At 32.4% G+C, this 20,676-nt stretch overlaps 1 protein-coding gene across 1 annotated transcript; it reads right to left on the bottom strand.

Moving 5' to 3' along the window:
• Nucleotides 1-18,593: 18,593 nt before the first annotated feature.
• Nucleotides 18,594-19,409, bottom strand: LOC139490057 (adenylate cyclase, terminal-differentiation specific-like). Its single transcript, XM_071276908.1, has one exon. The coding sequence runs from the start codon at nt 19,407-19,409 to the stop codon at nt 18,594-18,596; it is 816 nt and encodes a 271-aa protein (XP_071133009.1).
• Between the last annotated feature and the right edge of the window lie 1,267 nt (nt 19,410-20,676).

Genomic DNA, 20,676 nt, shown 5'->3' with positions numbered 1-20,676 from the left:
TGTATTCAAAAGAAACCCTATTTTATGATTTATTTTCTTTGTAAAACTGATAAAAATGGGATACAGGAAATGTTTGGAATTTGCTAGTTAAACTGTTTGCCACTGGGCAAAATGCCAGTACTGCACGACATGAAAAAAGAGCTGTAATTTCACTATTCATAGTCACAATCCTTACAGTAAGGCATAATTTTACTCGGTATAGTATAGAAATTCAGAAAAGCTAAGAAATTTTAATATATCGCATACAAAGTTTTGCCTTAAGGGTGCTATAAACAGTTTCGTATAAAATCTAGGAGTTATTCCGCGACTAAAAATAACCATTGAGGGAAACCCCTGTTTATTTACTTATTTAGTGAAAAAGTATTATGTCTTTTGCATTTGATTGTAAAAAATAGTTAATTAGCTTTCAATTAAAACAGGTTGAATGATAGAAATAATTTTAAAAATTATATTAAATATACATGTTTCAAGGGGAGACAACACTGTAAACATCCTGTTTTTTAGGCAGTGAAAAATGAAAACGTTTTTGCAGCCACTGTAGCTCTTTTTGGAACAGGAGACCGTACCCTGAAACAAGATTTTTTGAAAGATCTGGTAAAAACCTATAAATTTCATACAGTTTTGATAATGAAAAATGTGCACGTATCATGTTTTTATGGGTATGAACATTACCTGAATTCAGGGTTTTTATGTTCAAATTAGGCATTTTTTCCCCATTGTCTTTGGATGGATTTTTTTTAATATGATAAAAGTACACTTTATATTTATTTCATTATAAACTAGAGAACATTCTGATTCCAGTGATATCTGGTTTTATACAAGCATCTTTATTAATCAGTCCACCACTGAGGGTCACTTATGCATGGTCCCTCAAAATATGACGTCATAGAAAAAACTGTTGATTGCATCCTTACGACTTCTACCCGACCGCCATCCGACTACACATGACCTTAACTGGACCATTCACGACTCCTTAATGACTCCATCACGACTCCATCCCGACAAAAAAATTAATACTTATTCGATAATTCCGATTAATTTACGATCCTTAATCGGCTAGCTAGACCAAATCAAATATTCACGATCTCAGCCTGATCTCGACCAGACCAGATCGACCTGATCGTATATGGGTCGTATGGATAATCGGGAATTGGTCGGGTATGCACAATTTGAGTATAAACACGTCCGAAATTTTTATCCCAAGCCGCTTCGGAGTAGTCATTAAGTGTTACCCCTGTCCGTACGTACGTACGTCCCAACAATAATAGTTTCCATTCTCTAATTTTATTTTGCATCAACCAAATTATATGAAACGCCGTACATACAATGCTTATTACCATAAAACACAGTTCAACTGCGAATTTGAGTTGTTGTTCTTGAGTGACCCTTTAGAATGTTATTTATGCTAGCTTGGGTATTATCAGTGTCCCAAGGCACGAGAAAAATCATACATTTAAAATATCTACATAGAAATAAAGCAATTGGATTTGTGGGCAAGATGGTAAGAGCAGAGAGAGACAGGTTAATAGCTGTGACGGAGCTTAAAGAGTGCATAGAAGACGAACAAGATGATATAGACAGCAACGTGTGCATGGAAATCTAGGTGAGGCAGTGGTCGACACAGTGTGTGAGCAGTATGAGAGACTTGCACTAATTCAACAAAGAGGAACCCAATGCTTATAAAAACCTCCTCATAGTGGACACTGATATGAAATGGTAGTTTAATGCTTTTTGTTTTTGGGAAATGACACTGCAGAATAAGATTTTCTCACTGGATAAGTACTTATGATGGATAACAATAATAAACTTTACCATCCACTTTTCCTTACTTTCTTACAAATAAAGCGTACTGTTTGTGTCATATATGTGCATACGTACGTAATCAGTATTTGTCATAAATGTGATATCCAGTAGTTGATTGGTTAAATATATTTATTTTCTTTTTGCTGTATGGCAACAACCTGCATGTATTTGCTTAACATTATTGCAATAAGAGCGCACAATTGTCACATATTTCTCCAAAATTTGACCCAAAGTAAAATTTTAATCCCCTGTAGTGATACCTCTCTCTGAAACTGTTTACAACTTTACATATATCTATCAAGAGATCTAGAGTGCATTTCTGTCTAAGCAAAGTTTGGTAACGTTGTGTGCTGTTTGTTATTATAGTTAGTTAAACGTTACAGAAGTAGAAACAAATGCATCGTTTTATTAGAGTTTGCTGACCCGGTATGAACTGTCAAAAACGCATGCACATTTTGTTGATATTTGAACTTTTTATGCGGGGAAAATAGCCTCCGTAGAAGATGTCATAGACAAAGAGGACATCTCTCCTCTGTGCATATTTAATTTTATTGGCAGTTCTTCATCTTAATCAGACGAATGTATGTAGATAGTGATAATATAGCCTTTTTAAAAAAGAGGTATGTCATAACTCAAAATATTGTCTAAAACTACTCAAATTCAGGTATGACCGTCCTTTCTTTCATAGCTGTTATTTTAATGAAAGAAAAAAGGGTAATACCTAAATTTGAGTAAGTTTAGACATTGTTTTGAGTTAAGAAAAGCAAGAACACGTTTAGATAATTTATTTAATGTTAAAGTTAGAAAGAAATGTATCGTTTGAATTAACAAACGATGAACGACAAACTGTAGACACATTTGCAGCGAGTGTATAGTCTGTCAAAGTTTATGCAAATTTTGCAAAAGTGTTAGAAACAAATGATTAAAATGTGTGCTTGCTGAACAGTTTATATTGTTAGTGTTAGAAAGAAATTTGCTCCAAATAAAAAAAATATTTGACTTTCGTCTCTTGTGTGAAATTAAGTCAAAAAGTTCGAATGAAAAAAAAACCGACTGTAAGGTGACCTATAGTTGTTATTAGTATTTTCTGTGTCATTTGGTGTTCTGTGAAGAGCTGTCTCATTGACAATCGTACCACATCTGCTTTTTTATTTACTACACTCATTTTTGGACAAACGGAAAATACGGACAGACAAAACAGACAACTGCCCATGAAGCAGGTTAAATATAATCTTGATGTTTTTACAAACCAACTTAAAATGATAAGTTAGTCATCAGCAGTCTCATAATGAATGTTATTGCACAATTACTTTCATATTTGAAAAAAAAACGCCGATGCTGAAATTGCATGACTTTATTCCCTTCCGGAACACCTGATAAAATCCCAAGTTTTGTTGGGTTACTTGTTGCTAAGTTTTTAGTTTTCTATGTTTGTCTTCTCGCCGGTTTTCGGTTTTCTATAATTGTCTTCTCGTCGGTTTTCGTTTTTCGCTATGGCCGTGTTGGTTTGTTTTCTACCTTTGAATTCGATTGTTCCTTTGGTGTCTTTTGCCTTTCTTTTAAAATATTACCTCTCCTTGCAAAAGTAAAGACACGTACTGTACATGGAGGAATTTTTGTACAGTTAAAAATAATGTTACCAATATATTTTTTGCGGAAGCAAACTTATGAGAGTTAATCAAATCTGCACACACTTTTAGAGAATCGTGTACAGCAGTCATGTTTTCTCGTGTAGGACCGAATAGAGATCGAAGAGTGGTCGAATGTGGTCGCGAAGTGATCGGGTATTGGTCGAGTTGGCCTAGGATAAAATAAATATAGAAGTCGCAGCGATCTTGAAGTGATTGGGCATTGGTCGAGTTAATCTAGAAATGATATCTGACATATGTCGAGCAAAGGTCGAAATGATCGAGTACTGATCGGTAAAATTTTTGTATTCCGACCAAACTCGATCTCTACACGATCCTTTCCCGACCAATTCGACCGCTACTCGACGAATTCTCAATCGCTTTTCGAGTGACTTGCTTACTCGATCCTTACTGAAATGTTTTTGACACGTGAAAAACTCTCGGGTAGAGAGTCAGATCGATGACGAACAAAGTAGACTATCCCGAACATTCTAGACCAGTCTCCCGAGCACGTAATTTGTCTTGATCGGGCTTGATCGAGTTGATCTGATCTGCAGTGTGAACCTAGCTTAATCATTTATATACGTGTCTGAACCATGTTCGAACTAGTCTGAACCATGCTTGACCTAAACTGAACCATACTCGACCTAGTCTGAACCATACTCGACCTAGTCTTACACATACTGGACCAAGCCTTAACTAATAGAGGGGCAAAAGATACAAGAGAAACAGTCAAACTCACTCGAAAATAAACTGCGTCATTGCTAAAAATGAAAAAGACAAACAGACAAAAAATAGTACACAAGAAACAACATAGAAAACTAAAGACTAAGCAAGACGAACCCCACAAACATCTTGAGGTTATCTCAGGTGCTTGGGAAAAGTAAGTAGATCCTGTTCTACATGTGGCAACCGTCGTGTTGTTCATATTCATGACAAGGGAAGGGTATGTTGTTACGACGTAAGAAACATATCCGATATCATCTGTGAAACGGTTATATCATTACGGTGAACCAACTCGTGATTTACGAAGGGATGATTTTAACTCAACTATTTGGAACTCTTGGTTGAATAGCTTCCTTGTTAATTTCAACCCGCTATCAAGGAAATCATGAAAGGGAATATCAGAGCGGGAATGACCTAGATCGTTTTTTTTTTGTGTATTTATATATTGTATTTATTCAATTTAGGAACTGTTTTAACAACAGTTATTTCCCCTGGCTAGAAATGTTATCAACAGTTCGAAATTTAAAATGTATTCAATGTAGCATTGAAACCAAAATTTCACAAAAAAAAACATAATAAAACGTCAGCACAAAATTGATCCACACTTACATGTATATATATCACATTCAAATAAAAATAAAACAGCTGATATAATAATCTTAAAACTGAACTGTGACTTATATGATCTCTTTTTGAATGTTTCAGATACATTTGATGGTTACTGGACAAGTTCCACAATCAACTAAAGCCTAGTTTAGCAATGTTTAGATTCACGGTGACAAGTGCGTCTAATTAATAATGCAGTGAACATTAATTGTTCAACAAATATATATGTAGTTTTATAAAAAGCAATTAAATAAATTTAAAGATTGAATCTTTTGCTTTGTTAATCTAAGAATTTAATATAATCATGATATCAATTCTTGATAAACTGTCAAAAAAGAAAATGTGTTCTAAAGTAAAAATAAAATCAGTTATTTTTGTTGTTGTCAAAATTAAAGACAGTACATGTGTGAAAAAAAAACTATTTTTTAACTCGTGTATTACCCACCTAGTGAATCCAAAAGATCTTGCGATTTAGGTTAAACAGGATGTTGCAATTTTGAATGAATGTTATTTAGAATTAAATACGAAGTACTTTCTGACCAGGTGTGATTTTTTAATTGTTCCCCAGGCAGGAGGTATTTTTTACTATTCTATATAATACTATTATGCTGACTATGCGGTATGGGCTTTGCTCATTGTGGAAGGCCGTAAGGTGAACTATAATTGTTAATGTCTGTGTCATTTTGGTCTCTTGTGGACAGTTGTCTCATTGGCAATCATACCACATCTTCTTCTGTTTTATATTGGTTACATAGTGTGATAGTGACCTAATATGATATATACGGGGTCAGTAAATTTCGTATGGGACGAGAGCGAAGGTCCAACCCCATATGGAATTTACTGATCCCATATATATCATATTAGGTCACTAACACACTATGTAACGAATGTATCTTAACGACTCTCTTTATTTGTTGAATTTAGACTAGAGTTGTTTCATTTGCTATCATAACACATCTTCTTATTTCTATATAAAAGGGTTCAAGTGTTCAATTTTAAGAACCTTCTTCAATTGGTCTGCACCGAAAATTAATGCAAACAAAACTATTTATAATCAACAACCTTGATATAACAACATTAAACAGAACTTTCAATACTTTTAAATAACCGAACAGTGCCAAAGTCGTAAATCCACTACTCACCGTGTATTGAATTAAGCCCCGCATCCCTACAAACCTAATATTGAATATACACGGTTTTCACGCGGACGTTTTTAACCAATCATATTCCTAGTAATGTATAGGAGGTAAGATAAATAAATATATTATATAAAATCCCGAATTATATTAATAATAATAGATATATTTCTAATATAAGGTTAAACAATTTCAGTGATTATATTGTCTGTTGTTACCCTATTAAAAGATATTATTATACATTGTAACTATTATTATATATTATTAACTACATGTATTATATGTTACCAGGAATGATAGATTGAAAAAAGGCTTAGTAAGTATACAGGTTTAGAATGGTTGTTTCTGGTTGAGTAATAGTTCAGACTAGTTTCAATGGCAAAGATAAGGGTCAAGTACAAATCAGTATAGTCGTGTATGGTTAAGACTGGAGTCGAGTAATGTGTAGAAAAATACAGACCAATCCAGACTGGTCGAGTAAATCAGTACAGTCGAGTACAGATATAGGCAATTTCATGCTTTTACTTGTTTGTATTGATAGAAACACATAAAGCCATATAGACAAATCACACTAAAGTCTAGCAAAAACAAAAGACATGCATTTTATCATAGAACAATTATAAAACAATGACGGGATGTAGAAGTACAGAGCGATGTCAAATGAATTTCACCCAAAAACAATGTAAATAATATGATAAACAACGTCAGTACCCAGACTTCAGCTAGTAACAGTACGAATTTCAAACCATGTACCAAGAATGACATTTTTTGATTGTATTTTTTTTCTCGACCAAACTTTTCGTATAATTTCAATGATATTATAAATTTCATTTTCTTATTATTTTGATGATCTTTTTTCTGTTTTTCTGTCAAAATAGTAGATGAGAGTCAGATTTCCGCCAGATATTAATATAAAATGAATTGCTCAAAATTCTCACACGAAAACAAAATCGTGTTGGGCTTTTTTAATTCCAAATTTAAAGCATTAAATTCTACAATTCAAAGTATATTTGTAGGTTTTTTTTATGTAATCGTTTCCTGTTAGTGACATGTGTTTGGCCCAATTAAAACCTATGTTGATCTCACGCAGGTTGAATAGTGTCACCACTTCTAATTTCACTTATGCAATATTTAAAGTGTTTACTTTGCAAGATCCTTCAACCGAAGCAATTTGTGAGCATATCTTATATCCGCAAGAATAATCTTCATTGCAATTTAATGAAAAGCAAAAACAAAAAAGTAAGTGAAAATGAACACCTATATTGTGCAACGTTCCATAAATCAACATAAAAAACAATAGTTAATTATTTTCAAAAACATCATTTCTGATGTCTTCAAATTCTTTTCCAAATTTTTTTTTAATTTTTAAACTGCACGAATTTAAAAACCCACGAAGATATCCCTTTTGCTCAAACCACGAAAATTGGTACCCACGAATAAAAGTGCTATAAAAAATACTAGATATTCCCTAAATATTACAAAGTGAAAAATGCCTGACATGAACCTTCATATGTAAAATTATCATGTATTTATTAAGACTAGAACACTGACGTGGCTGAATTAAAGTTGTATGACTTTTTCAGCCTGGATAATTAGTATTCGTATTGTCATATAATAAAGTCATGTTGATTGTAGTAAAGGTGCACAGTTTTCTTTTCTATCAAACACGTTTTGTTTGAACCTGTTTACTAACTACAATATACTTAAATTACTATTAACCAAATAATTTTAGTTTTAATATTATTTTTTAGTGAAAATTACAACAATAAATTCCTTGAGAATCCAATTGCAGAACTCAGTATATGACCCATGTAAAATCATCTTACCATACAATTAACTTATTAGAAAAGGTTATCTTATTAATGTTATATTAGAGATTTCCAATAAAATGACTTTACTCGACATAACCGACCTAACTCAACGTAGTTCGTTCTATTGCATTGAAGCATGACGGAGGGGAGAATCCACTGCATGAATGTTTTGCTCTTTTAAGGTTTATGTACCCTTCTGTAGCCATTTTTGTACGAATTTTTCAAACCTCAATTGTATCAAAACTAAAGATATAATAAATAATAGAGATAGGCCATTTAGTACATGTTCCAAGGGGAAACTGGATGCAAAGCATTATTTTTTACTATTTCATTCCATTTGATAGAAAAAGAGGACTTTGTGGCAAATAAATCAAGATTTTTATAGAAAATCCACAGCCTTTAATACAGAGATTTTTGTTATAAAATTTGAAACATAAATTACTCACTTGATTTTCTATGATGTGCTAGTGTTTATATTTTACAAAAAGTTCTAAGTAACCTGTAAATTCCAAAACACCTCGTGTTGAGTCATTAAAGTCGAGCGCACCCTAAAAGGTGTACTTGATTTTGGCCATATTTATACTTGTCTTAACCAATAACTACATTTATAAACTTGTTTTAAGGAAATAAATGCTAGCACTGCATGCAATAATCCTATATCTATCAGTTATCAAATTGCCAAATATGAGGATACAATGATAAAGGCTGTGGATTATCTATGAAAATCTTGATTTATTTGCCACAAAGTCCTCTTTTTCTATTAAATGCAACGGAACAGTAAAAAATAATGCTTTGCATCAAGTTTCCCCTTGGAATATGTACAAAATGGCATATTTCTATTATTCATTATATCTGTAGTTTTAATACAATTGAAGTTTGAAAAGTTCGTACAAAAATGGCTACAGAAGGGTACATAAACCTTTACACGCATTTTTTGCTGGAATATACTATATGTAAAAATCAACCCAACTATTTTTTTTAATGTTTGAATATTTTGTCATTAAACTTTGAAAGATTTTATTAAAAAAAATATTATAATGGATGAAGTAAGTTAGCAACTTGTTTATATCAAATACACCCATCGTTTCTTGTCATTTCACTTGACCCATATTTTAGTAATTCTCAAATTATGAATTTAAAAAAATACAAAGACAACTTTTAGCATGAAAATATTAAGATAATGAATTTCAAAGCGAGAAGGTTGTCTATTTGTTTTTGTTTTTACAAGTTTGAAGTTTAAAGTAGATTCCAACACACCCGAATGAAAAAGGTGTACTCGACTATTTTTTCAATATAATTTTCTATAATTTTATTAAAGATAATTTGATGTTGGCAGAAATTCATATCATTGATATATTAATCAAATGGTACTTTTCCGTCTTTACCTATACTAATGTATGGGACGAGGATACAGGGGTAGAGGGCATACTCCCCCTTTTGATCGCTAAATAATTTTGAAAGTCTCATGTTTTCCACAATATCTATACAAATTGTTACCGTATAATCGTCAGCATAAATCCAATTATCGGATACTACACCCTCTTTCAAATATCTTGGATTCGGCCATATTCACAAATTGTGCTGCAAGAAAAAAAAAAACTTAAATCATTGTCATTTGACTTTGATAAATACTTTTTAAAAACAACATTGTCTGAACATTAGACATCTCGCATGAGATTTAAAAGTTTAAGACTACATTCTGAATTTGATTTTTTCCGTGATTTAGTATCTCACTTAACACAGAAATGTGATACTGACATGTAGTGTTGCTTTTTAAGACTATATCTATGTGTATGAATTTCTTATACTTCATTGATGATATGTACCAAAAACAATGCGACAACTTTTCACAAGATACCAAATAACACAGAAATTTTAACCACTATAGGCCACCGTACGGCTTTCAACAATGAGCAAAGCCCATACCTCATAGTCAGCTATAAGACGGCACAAAAAGAAAAATGAAAAAAACCCAACTAAAACGAGAAAACTAACGGCCAAATTAATGTTAAAAAAATGAACGAAAAAACAAAACAAATGATAAGCACTGAATCACAGGCTCCTGACGTTGGACAGGCACATCCATACTAGGACAATGGTGTAACAGTACGACATAATTGTTCAATAATATAAACTGGATAATTATTCTCTATTCATAAGTTGTAGTTGTTTTAAGATAGTGTTCAGCAGCTATGGATAATATCAGATCGGTACATGGAGTTTATTTTGGAAATACTATAAATTGCTGTTTTGATGCTTCGTTTCAGTCTCACGAGTCAATTCCTTTCTTACTGTTTTAATTGTCACATGATCATTTGATAAACATACTTCAATGATTTTTATTGGCTTTAACTTGGACATTTATATGTAGCATAGATATGCATGCGTAAAATAAGTTCTCGACATAAATTGCCTAAAATATCAGATAAGAATTAAGCCTCAAGTTATAATACTAACGACGAAGAAGCCTCAAGCTATATATGTACTTACGACGGAGAATTAGCCTCAAGCTATATTACTTATGATGATGATAATGTTGTATGTCTTATATCCAGCGACAAGTGTTACATATATATATTAAGGATGATGAAATGATAATGATAAATGCAAATATATCTTATTGTACATGCCCAATACTTAGAGTCGCATTTTCATATGCTAGGTAACAAGAGAGCGTAACCACTATAAGGACACACTTGTCTTTCTACAAGTAAACCAATACCTGCTCTTACTCATGAATGCATCATGCTTGGTGGAGAAGCCGAAAAATACATTCTCAAAGTCATTCGTTCAGGGGGACCAACAAAATAATTGAACCCGTACTCGAGGCTAGCCTGCTACCAGTCAATCCCATGTAGATTGTACTAGTATATAATTATGAATATAAAGTGTTTTTTAGTCACTGGTTATCTGTCGCAGATTTGTCACTTTTATACATTTTCCTCCAAAGTGAGACAAAAATTGAAACTAAAATGTTTCGTTAACTCAATCAGTATATGTGATAGCTTACAAATCCACTTCTAATTGGATAAGTAAGAGTTAAAGAAAATTCCCGTAAAGACTGAAGTGACATTATTGTTGTCTCAAAAGTGTAACAAGTATGTAAATAGCATTCCCATCCTCTTTTAATCAGAGATACTTGGGGACAGGATATTTTAGCCAATTACTATGTACTATTAACTGATAGTTTACTATCCACAGTGACCAATGTTTATATGCATATTATTCATCAGTTGCGAAATCAAGTACACCTTCCAAATTACAATCTATGTAATGATTTGGTGTACACATTTATTTACATACATTTTTATCAATTAAAATCTTTTCTTTTTTTTAATGTTCGTTGACTTTCATTTGAAAGAAAAGTGTATGTCAACTAGTTAAAGGAGTAGGTCCGTTAAGGGCCGATTTTGGCCTCAAATTTCAAGTTCATCTAACGAAAGATTTTAGACACTTTTTAAACACTTAAGTGTTTATTTCAATTGATTCGATTAGATTATGTGAAAGATTTTAACTGATTTAGTCATTGAAAACGCTCTGATTCAAGCTTAAATATGAAAAATCGTTCAAATATGCCAAAAAACGTCACTTTTTAGATGGCTTTTGACAAAAATGAAAGTGGCCGCATCCGTGTTCATCCTCAACCTTTATATATATTACGTATTATCATCAAATACAACTTACATTTCAATATTATGAATGAACACGAATGCGGCCACCGTCTAAAATTTAACTAAAAGGCTTAAATTTTGAAGATTTCAGTAATTTAGCATGACTTAATGATGCTAATACCCGATATATGTGCATTGTATTGTCAAAAACAACCCATATTTAAATAGCAGAAGCATTCTACTTTCCAATAAATAGCTTAAAGATTACATTTTCACAATTTTGTTCAACTGCTATATTTTGGGGCCAAAAGGGGGTCTTACTGAACCTACTCATAAAGACGTACGAGACCTGTTTTTTTTTAAAGTATACTCATCCCGTTGTCGTACATTTTCCCAGTTGAAAAAAAAATCGGAGATTGTAAACTAAGGAGATTAACTACAGAAGGAAAGAACGTTTGAAATGATGCTGAATAAAGTATGATGCAATCCCAGTTATCAACTTTAACTGAGACATATTCTAATTAACACTTTCAGTTCTTTTTTTATGAAATTGCAAAAAAACAAACTTATTTAATATTAAATACCCACGGAAATGAGATATTACAAAACATTATAAACGAACGAAAAGAAAAAGGGACACCATGATAACGACAAACAAGAGCAATACAAATATCAAATAATAAAAAGTTCATTAATTTTTGCAAAGTATATCGGAAAAACAAAGTCATGGTCATGAGAAGCACGAAAGACAACTCAAATGAATCGTATGATAGGTAAAGAAACGTATACATACGTGGTCTTATGACAGTGAAGTATTGGCGGGAATCTCAATAGTCACGTGATATATAAAAATCATAATTTCTTTCGTTTTTCATCAGCTTAGAAATACTTGATATTGATAAAATTTCTTATGAATGGGTTTTATAATTTAGGAATACTTAGTTAAAACTTGAGTGACGCGTTTAACAAAATTAACTGGTTAGCAATAACCGGTCCCGTTACGTGCGTACGTCGAGTTAGGTACGTATGTCATTTTATTGGAAATCTCTAATAAGATATTGAATATTATTTACATTGACACTGACATCGATTTTGTCATCAACAAATTGAAACTAAAGTTGTATTTTTGCAGAATGTTTATTTTGGAGGTATAAATTCTGATACACATTAATTGTCTATGTAGTAATTTTTTTATCTGTATATGACATGACACTTATTGATTATTATGTTAAAGTTCTAACGATACTACTGTCTGCCAATACTTTGATTCTGGCGTTGCACAAGTCATGAATTCTTTGACAATCCTGTGAAAACGTTGTACATTTTGTAATCCATGGGTTGAAGTCTCTGGTGCATAATTTTTGTTATTTTTGGATTATGGCAAAATCACGAAAATTGGTAATCACGAAAAAAGTGCTTTCAAGTATGTCATAAACTAGGCATCCCCTAATAATCACAAATTGAAAAATTCATACGTGAATTTTCATATGGTAAATATTTTGGATTTTTTCTTCAAAAAAGATACATACTTTAGTCCTAAATCGATGCTATGATTTGCCTAACATCACTTTACAATGTTTTTTCTTCAGTGATAAGTAGAATACGTAATCAATATTCTATTTTCAATCGACCTTATAAAATTATGATAAAAATTATCCGACGCGCTTTTCTAAACTATCTTCATTAGGATAGATCAAACCAAATAATTGAAAAGGAAGTACCGAAACATGAGAAGAACTCTGAACAAAATACAAAACAAATAATAGCCAAATCCATCAACTGTAGCTTCAGGGAGTTAGACCTTATTTTCTAAATATTTTTTTAATTTATAATATGGCAATTTAAAAACTATGCATGCTATGAATCATGTCATTACTGAAGTACTGGCTACTCATTCGACGATACCCAATGGTGCACTAGAAGCAGAATAGACCCATTGTTTCCACATGAAAGCAATACTTTATAAATTGAATGCGTATGAAGCGCTCTGTGTCTTTATCAGCACCGCCAAAAGTGTTTAAACATTTTGACTGTTCAAAGACAACACGAAGCGAAAATATTTATAGCGTGTGCACGTAAAATTATTCAAAATACATCCTCCCTGTTTGCTATAACCCAAACACATTTTATTTTACAAATACTGTTAACTAATTTGAAAAAAAATCACTGCTAGTTTGTTTGATGTCTTTTATTAAATTTCAACAAACCGAATTGAATTTTAATATTTAATATCACCGCACTTTGTCTTTGAAATTAATAAGAAATAAGACAGTACAGAGTTCGATTTGAATTAAATAAATCTGTTTGATTTTTTTAGGTATTTATGTGAATATCTAGTTTGATGATAATAATTCATTTAAGTTACTTGCATTTTCCAGAACAAAAATAAAAGATTTTAAGATTTATCTTTATATAAGTTGTTTTTAATAAACTGCTCGAGATTGAAATGTTAAGATGGAAATGTAAAACAATAACATATTTAAACCCTTCAAAATTGTATGAACCTTGTCAAATCCAGAAACCTCGTCAGTGGTTGTCGAAAATCATATCTTAATGTCTTTTGGTATTTGGAGTTGTTTATTTTTCAAATTCATGTCAATCTATTATCAGTTTGTATGTGTACATCATAGTTAAAACGGTAGAAACATTTAAAGCAAAGGGCAGTTGAAGACAATAAGTCGAACATCACCAATTTATTGATTTAAGCCGAAAACTAACGTCGAGGCAAATATAGTTCTGGACTAAATTCAGTGAAGCGAATTCATGAATGTACGTATTTATATTACTTAAATCGTGTTCTATTGTTTTTTTTTACATTTGTTCTTGACTTTTGTAGTGCTGCACTATATATTCAAACAAAGAATTACAAAATACATCACAAATATAAAGATGAGACACCGTCAGTGATCTTTAGAAGAATTATGAAGTTTAAAACCAATTCACTAACAATCAATATACAAATGTATTACAATTAAGCATGCACATTAACGGTTATTAATGGTGTAACAAAGAAGTTGTTACTCAATTTTTAAGTTAATTGGTTGTGTTTGGGAGCAAAAATTTAGATATGTAGAATTGGTGATCAAAACGGAGTGTTCACGATTTTTCAACTATTGTGTGTTGTATAATTATTTGTAATGTTTAATAGTGAAAGCGACAATAGTTTACTGATGTTCAAATGTCGTGAATCGACAAAAAAAAAGAAGAGACAAACAAATTGCATGGCCTTCAAAAGGGACGAGATCGTGGCAACTTTCTGCTATGCTTGTATGAACGGACAAAAGCATTTCTTTTAACTGGACTCTTATCTTTGGACTTTCTGAATAGTATCTCTAGCTAGAATATTCCTATCTACTTACACTTTTGGTTTAATGCAGATTTGTACTATTCCGATATATTGTACCACAAACGGTATCGAGAGATTATACTCAGAATTGGCAGCAAAATTTATCCCTCGTTACAATCATTTGTTTACTGTTTTGTTTATTACCCTTATTAACGATTGTTTTTTTTCCCTTGATCCCTAATTGAATATACATTTGATTACACGCACTTATTTAGGTTATATGTAGATCATCCGCCATAGGAATCAACACTTATTCAAAATGTTATAATTATGACAGAAAATATTATAAATTGAAGACAACCTGGTTCCATCTGGGTAATTTTTTTTCTCCACCTCTTTCGCCAAAACTATATATTTTTCGCCAAGTACAATGCACAATAAATATATTTTTCTTTTAAATTTTTCCTTTTTTCTACTACCCCCCCCCCCCCCTCCCAAAAAAAAGCCAGTTTGTACCATTGTTGTCTTTGTTTATTCTCTTAAACTTATCTTTTAGTCTACATTGTAATGAATAAACACTTTACATTTACTTTTTAAAAGAAATCGTAAAAAAGTCAAATAGAATTCTGGTTACACAAGATTCATGTTCAATTATTATTATTACTGTAGGTCCAGTCTTAATACTAAATTCTTGGACCTCTTTTGACCATATAATACCAGAAAGATGTATAGTTCTTTGAGAAAAGTTTCTTCAAATATTAAATTAAATGTCCTTTTGTACAAAGAAGTGGTTTTTACAACAAAACAACATTTTTATCACTTGAAATTGATCCTTCATTGAAGGAGTAGTCATTACATTGAAAGGTTACCCCTTATTTGAGGGTTTTTCTAAACCTGTTGAATATATTTCTTCATAACGGCAGTTTTCTTTTCTGGACCATCGTAAATGACAAAGTTGAGACGTAAGTTTGAAAACTATGTTTGAAACACGTGTGTCGTTTAAACGACTTTCAAAGTACCCTCTCAATTAAATTATCTATATCAGAGTTAGAGGATAAAGAGGTTGTTCTTGCTTTTGAACATTTTATCGGACCATCGTTAAAAGAAGGAGAGGAGGTGTCAAAAGTTTGCTTCAAACACGCTCACGCAAAGTGGTTAATAAATCCTTTCTGTGACATCTGATGAACGCCATTTAACCATACCATTTTGTAAAAAAATACAATCAACACCTTTATTTATTTGTCCTGTGTTGGCTACAGCTATAAAATGCAATCAGCTAATTATTGATTTTTTGTCAAAATCGTGACGAGGTCAAGGTGAATTCCGAGTATTGTCTGATTAGGTATGTCCGAGAAAACTGAAAATGAAAAATAAACAAGATGGATGAAATAAAATCGTTTTACGCAATTCTTTCGCCAGATTCTTTCGCAAATGATGACTTTTAATCGCTTCAACTATTTTTTACCCGCAAAATGCGAAACGACCACCAGCGGAAACCCTGGACAACAATATTTGTGTCTTAAGACATAAGACAGTAAAAAATGCCGCTAGCGAGGGGAGACACCTACATATTTACCGTATCGGTCAATAATTAGTGTTTATCATTAAGAATATCGATTTCTATTGTTTTTCCTCATAATTCTGTTGGAACAGTTTTTGTGTAAAGCGTATACATACCTCTGTTCATCTAAGTCCATAAAGTGTGAACATGTATTTATTGAGATTTTAACACTGACGTGACTGAATTAAAGTGTGTGTGAATTTTTTCATCTGGATAATAAGTATTTGAATTGTCATCTGTTGTTTGTAATTTAGATGCATATTTTTTTCTTTTCTCAAAATATGTTTTGTTTGAACCTTTTGACTTACTACAATATACTTAAATTACTATTAACTAAATAATTTTGATATTTAACATTATTTATCAATGAACATTACTACAATAAATTCCTTTAGAATCCAATTACAAAAATCAGTATTTGATCCATTTAAAATCATCTAACAAGGCTTATAACTAACTTTCTAGTAAAGGTTACCTTATCAATGTTATAATAGAGAAAACAACACAAGCGACATAAGTATCTACTTTATACATTAAATGTAACTTAACAATGGCATTTGTACGTATGAAGCGTCAACTTCATGTTATTTATACCTTTCAAGCGTCATTGTAACATACATTGTACGTATGAAAGTGAAAATTATTAATTTGGATTGTCTTTTTTTCCCAAAATCATTTCTAGACCGTTTCAAAGGTGAAAACTTATGTATTACGAACTTAATCACTGACTGCATACGTAAGATGATAAGTCGGTGATTGTTTTTACAGATATATATATTTAATTGACAGTAAGCTAAAAAAAATACGATTTTTATTGATAAAATGGAATTTATCGGTATCTTTTAATTTAACTTGCATATGTTATGACGTTACGCGCGATGTTCGTACCTCATTGGAAATACGGTGTAGTTGGCAAGATGTAAGTCCAAAATATATAATTTTGTGATATCATATTCATTGCTATTGTACGTATTTTGAAAAATAACGATTTTTAAAATAAAAACGAAAAAAATAATTGTTGAAAATATGTTTTATGCTGCATGCGAGAAGCTTCATTTAAAAAATACGACGATTTTTAGGTTTTCCCGCGTAACAAATTTCATTTATTGTAACCACTAAACTATGTTTTTTGTCAAAACTATTTAATATTTTGAAAAACGTTTTTTTCCATTATTAAACAGAATGGTTCATTTAGTCTTTGATGCATTTTTTATGACGTTATGATGATGTCATAGAAAAAAAAACGCGTTCCATACTACAAGGGCAAATCTGTCCCACGGTGAAAAAAAAATGGGATTCCAGATTTGAGAATCAAAAAACATTTATCTAAATGAAAAAAGTTTAGTATTTGTATTTACTACATCAATGTTAATTTGCTTAATTTTATGAATTTAAAGACAAATATCATGAAAAATGATATATGGTAATTCATGAGCGATTTTTCAAAGGCTTACAAGGTTGTCGCACCGCCATTTTTTGACGTAAAAACGAACTCAACTCAAATTTACGTCAATTGTTTGCTTATCACTGCTCTTATAATGGTAGACAGTGCTTGTCGTTTGTTGGTACTATGTGTGATAAATCACAGTAGAGCCTTCATCAATGAGCAAAGCCCATACCGTATAGTCAGCTATAGAAGGCCCCGAAATGACAAATGTAAAACGTTTTACAATTCAAACGAAAAAACTAACGTCCTAATTAATGTACAAAAAAAAAATGAACGAGAAACAAATATGTAACACGGCACCAAACGACAACCACTGAATTACAGGCTCTAGACTTGGGACAGGCACACATGTACGCAATGTGGCGGAGTCCCAACCCTCCCCTAACCTGGAACAGTGGTTTTATAGTACAACAAAAGAACGAACTGTAAAAATCATTTGAAAAAGGCTTATCTGTAGATATTCGGTCTCAACAGTATTTCATGTACATTGTAGAAACCCGCAAATATATTTGCTCCTCTCTTTTTTTCATAGCAACGTTATGTTACATATTTATATATGACTTTTTAAGCCAAAACGCAAATATATGCTGATTTAGTTTAAATTTGGTTAAGTTTAATTGGTAATTAAACTAAATTGATTTGTGTGGGACTAGTGCCTAATTAGCGATAAAACATTTTGTTGATTGATATAGATCGTCAATCATTTAGTGTTAACTAGATATATAAGTCCCTGACCTGTGAAGTGGAGCTGTAGGAGACTTTATTATATTTGTTTGTCTATCTGTCTTGTAGTCTTTTTTGTCTGTCTGTCTGGTGGTCTTGTTTGTCTTGTCTGTCTGGTGGTCTTCTCTGTATATCTGTCTGGTGGTCTTGTGTGTCTGTCTGTTTGGTGGTCTAGTCTAGTTGTCTCGTTTATCTGTCTGTCTGGTGTTCTTGTCTGTCTGTCTGTTTATCTGGTGTTCTTGTCTGTCTGCCTGTTTATCTGGTATGTCTGTCTGACTGGTGGTCTTGTCTGTCTGTCTGTCTGTCTGTATGGTGGTCTTTTCTGTCTGTCTGGTGGTCTTTTCTGTCTATCTGGTGGTCTGGTCTTGCTGTCTGTCTGTCTGGTTGTCTTGTCTGGCTTGCTGTCTGTCTGATTGTCTTGTCTGTCTGTGCCTGTTTGGTAGTCTTGTTTGTGTGTCTGTCTGGTGGTCTTTTTTGTGTGTATGTCTTGTGGTCTTGTTTTTGTGACTGTCTGGGGGTCTTGCCTGTCGGTCTGTCTGTCTGATGGTCTTGTCGGTGTGGTGGTCCTATTTGTCTGTATATCTGTCTTTCTGATGGTCTGATCTGTCTGTTTATCTGTCTTTCTGGTGGTCTTTTCTGTCTATCTGGTGGTCTGGTCTTGCTGTCTGTCTGTCTGGTTGTCTTGTCTGGCTTGCTGTCTGTCTGATTGTCTTGTCTGTCTGTGCCTGTTTGGTAGTCTTGTTTGTGTGTCTGTCTGGTGGTATTTTTTTGTGTGTATGTCTTGTGGTCTTGTTTTTGTGACTGTCTGGGGGTCTTGCCTGTCGGTCTGTCTGTCTGATGGTCTTGTCGGTGTGGTGGTCCTATTTGTCTGTATATCTGTCTTTCTGGTGGTCTGATCTGTCTGTTTATCTGTCTTTCTGGTGGTCTATCTGGTGGTATCGTCTGGCTGGCAAATGTCCATGATAAAATCCAGATCAAGTTCGAATTTATTTGGGTCTTATGAGTTTGACCGAGTAATTCTCTTATATGCTGGATACTGTCCACGCTAGTCTGTGTCCACACTTGTTTCATTCGATAATTCGTATAAAGAAATTCTTCCCAAAAAATAACTTCGTTATTTATATGTTCAACCTTACTGTGGATACTCGTTTAAAGAGATGTTTGGTAGAATATGGCAAGGAGATAGCAACTCAGATGTTCCGTTATTTGTCTTTCTAATGTTAACATCATAGAAGGAACGAACCATCTATTTATGTGTTTAAATATTTGGTGCGGAGGGGCATTTTATTTCGTACAGACAATTTTATGAAGTATATATATGAAGCCAAAAAAATAAACTTTAAAAAAAAATCTTTTGTTCAACCACAAAAGATGAATCGCCGATAGCTAACAGTATTAACAATCAGATAGCTAACTACCAGGGGGAATAATGTTGATTTTTAGCAACTATTGGTTACCGTATGGCCTTCGTTTTTTAGCTTTAGTCCAGACCCAGGGCTCAATTTCAGATTGCCTTAATTATGTACTGACGACAATAAACAAACAAGAACTATCTTGATACAAGATATACGACACATTTATGTGTTGGCGTGAAGTTTTGTATCAACCATAAACATTTATCTTTTGATTTTTTATAACTTCACACATATGTTGATTCTGACTTGACTATAAGGTGTATTTGAAGGTTTTTTTCCGGAGAAAAAAAACCCTTAAAAATACTAGTTAGTATAACTATACGTCAAACACAACTTTAAGTTAGAGATACAACCTATTTTGGTTTGAAAATCGTGAATTGACGGTCAAGAAAGTGAGATGATATTTGTATTTTGAGATTTTTTATTTCAATTATAATAGTTTGATGATAATATGCTTTGACTTAATAATTAACCCTTGGCATTTTAAACAAAGTACAACAGATGTATAGCAGTGTCTCCAGTTATTGAATCCTAAACTGGATATCAGCTATTTATACCTTCCTTTGCTTCCATTAATTACGAGTATTTTTCTTAAGGTTTAATGGTCAATAATTTTAAGTTACCAGAAACACTATAAATACTAAAAAATCGAAACTGCTTTTTCAAGTTGAAGACGTGCATGTACGCTTAAAGATCGATTAATTATGCACTGACAAAATCTCTATTTTGGAAAGGGAAAGGCAAGGGAATTAAAACGAGAAAGCAAACATGTGCGAACCAAAAACAAATATTATAAACCGCAACAAAGTCAAGCACTGAGTAGCATATGACCGAGCATAACTTATGGCGGTGGACAAAAATGTTTACCGACTCAAAATGCTCTCCTAAGTTTAGAAAGTGATGCAACAGCAGTCGGTAAAAAT

This window comes from Mytilus edulis, chromosome 9 (assembly GCF_963676685.1).
Source record: "Mytilus edulis chromosome 9, xbMytEdul2.2, whole genome shotgun sequence".
Lineage (NCBI taxonomy): Eukaryota > Metazoa > Mollusca > Bivalvia > Mytilida > Mytilidae > Mytilus > Mytilus edulis.
Note: the sequence above shows the minus strand (reverse complement) of the source record. Positions and strands in the feature narration are given on the sequence as shown.

What these genes read in the sequence shown, in the direction of transcription:
- LOC139490057 (XM_071276908.1), bottom strand. Translation starts at nt 19,409, where the DNA reads ATGAAACAAGTGTGGACACAGACTAGCGTGGACAGTATCCAGCATATA.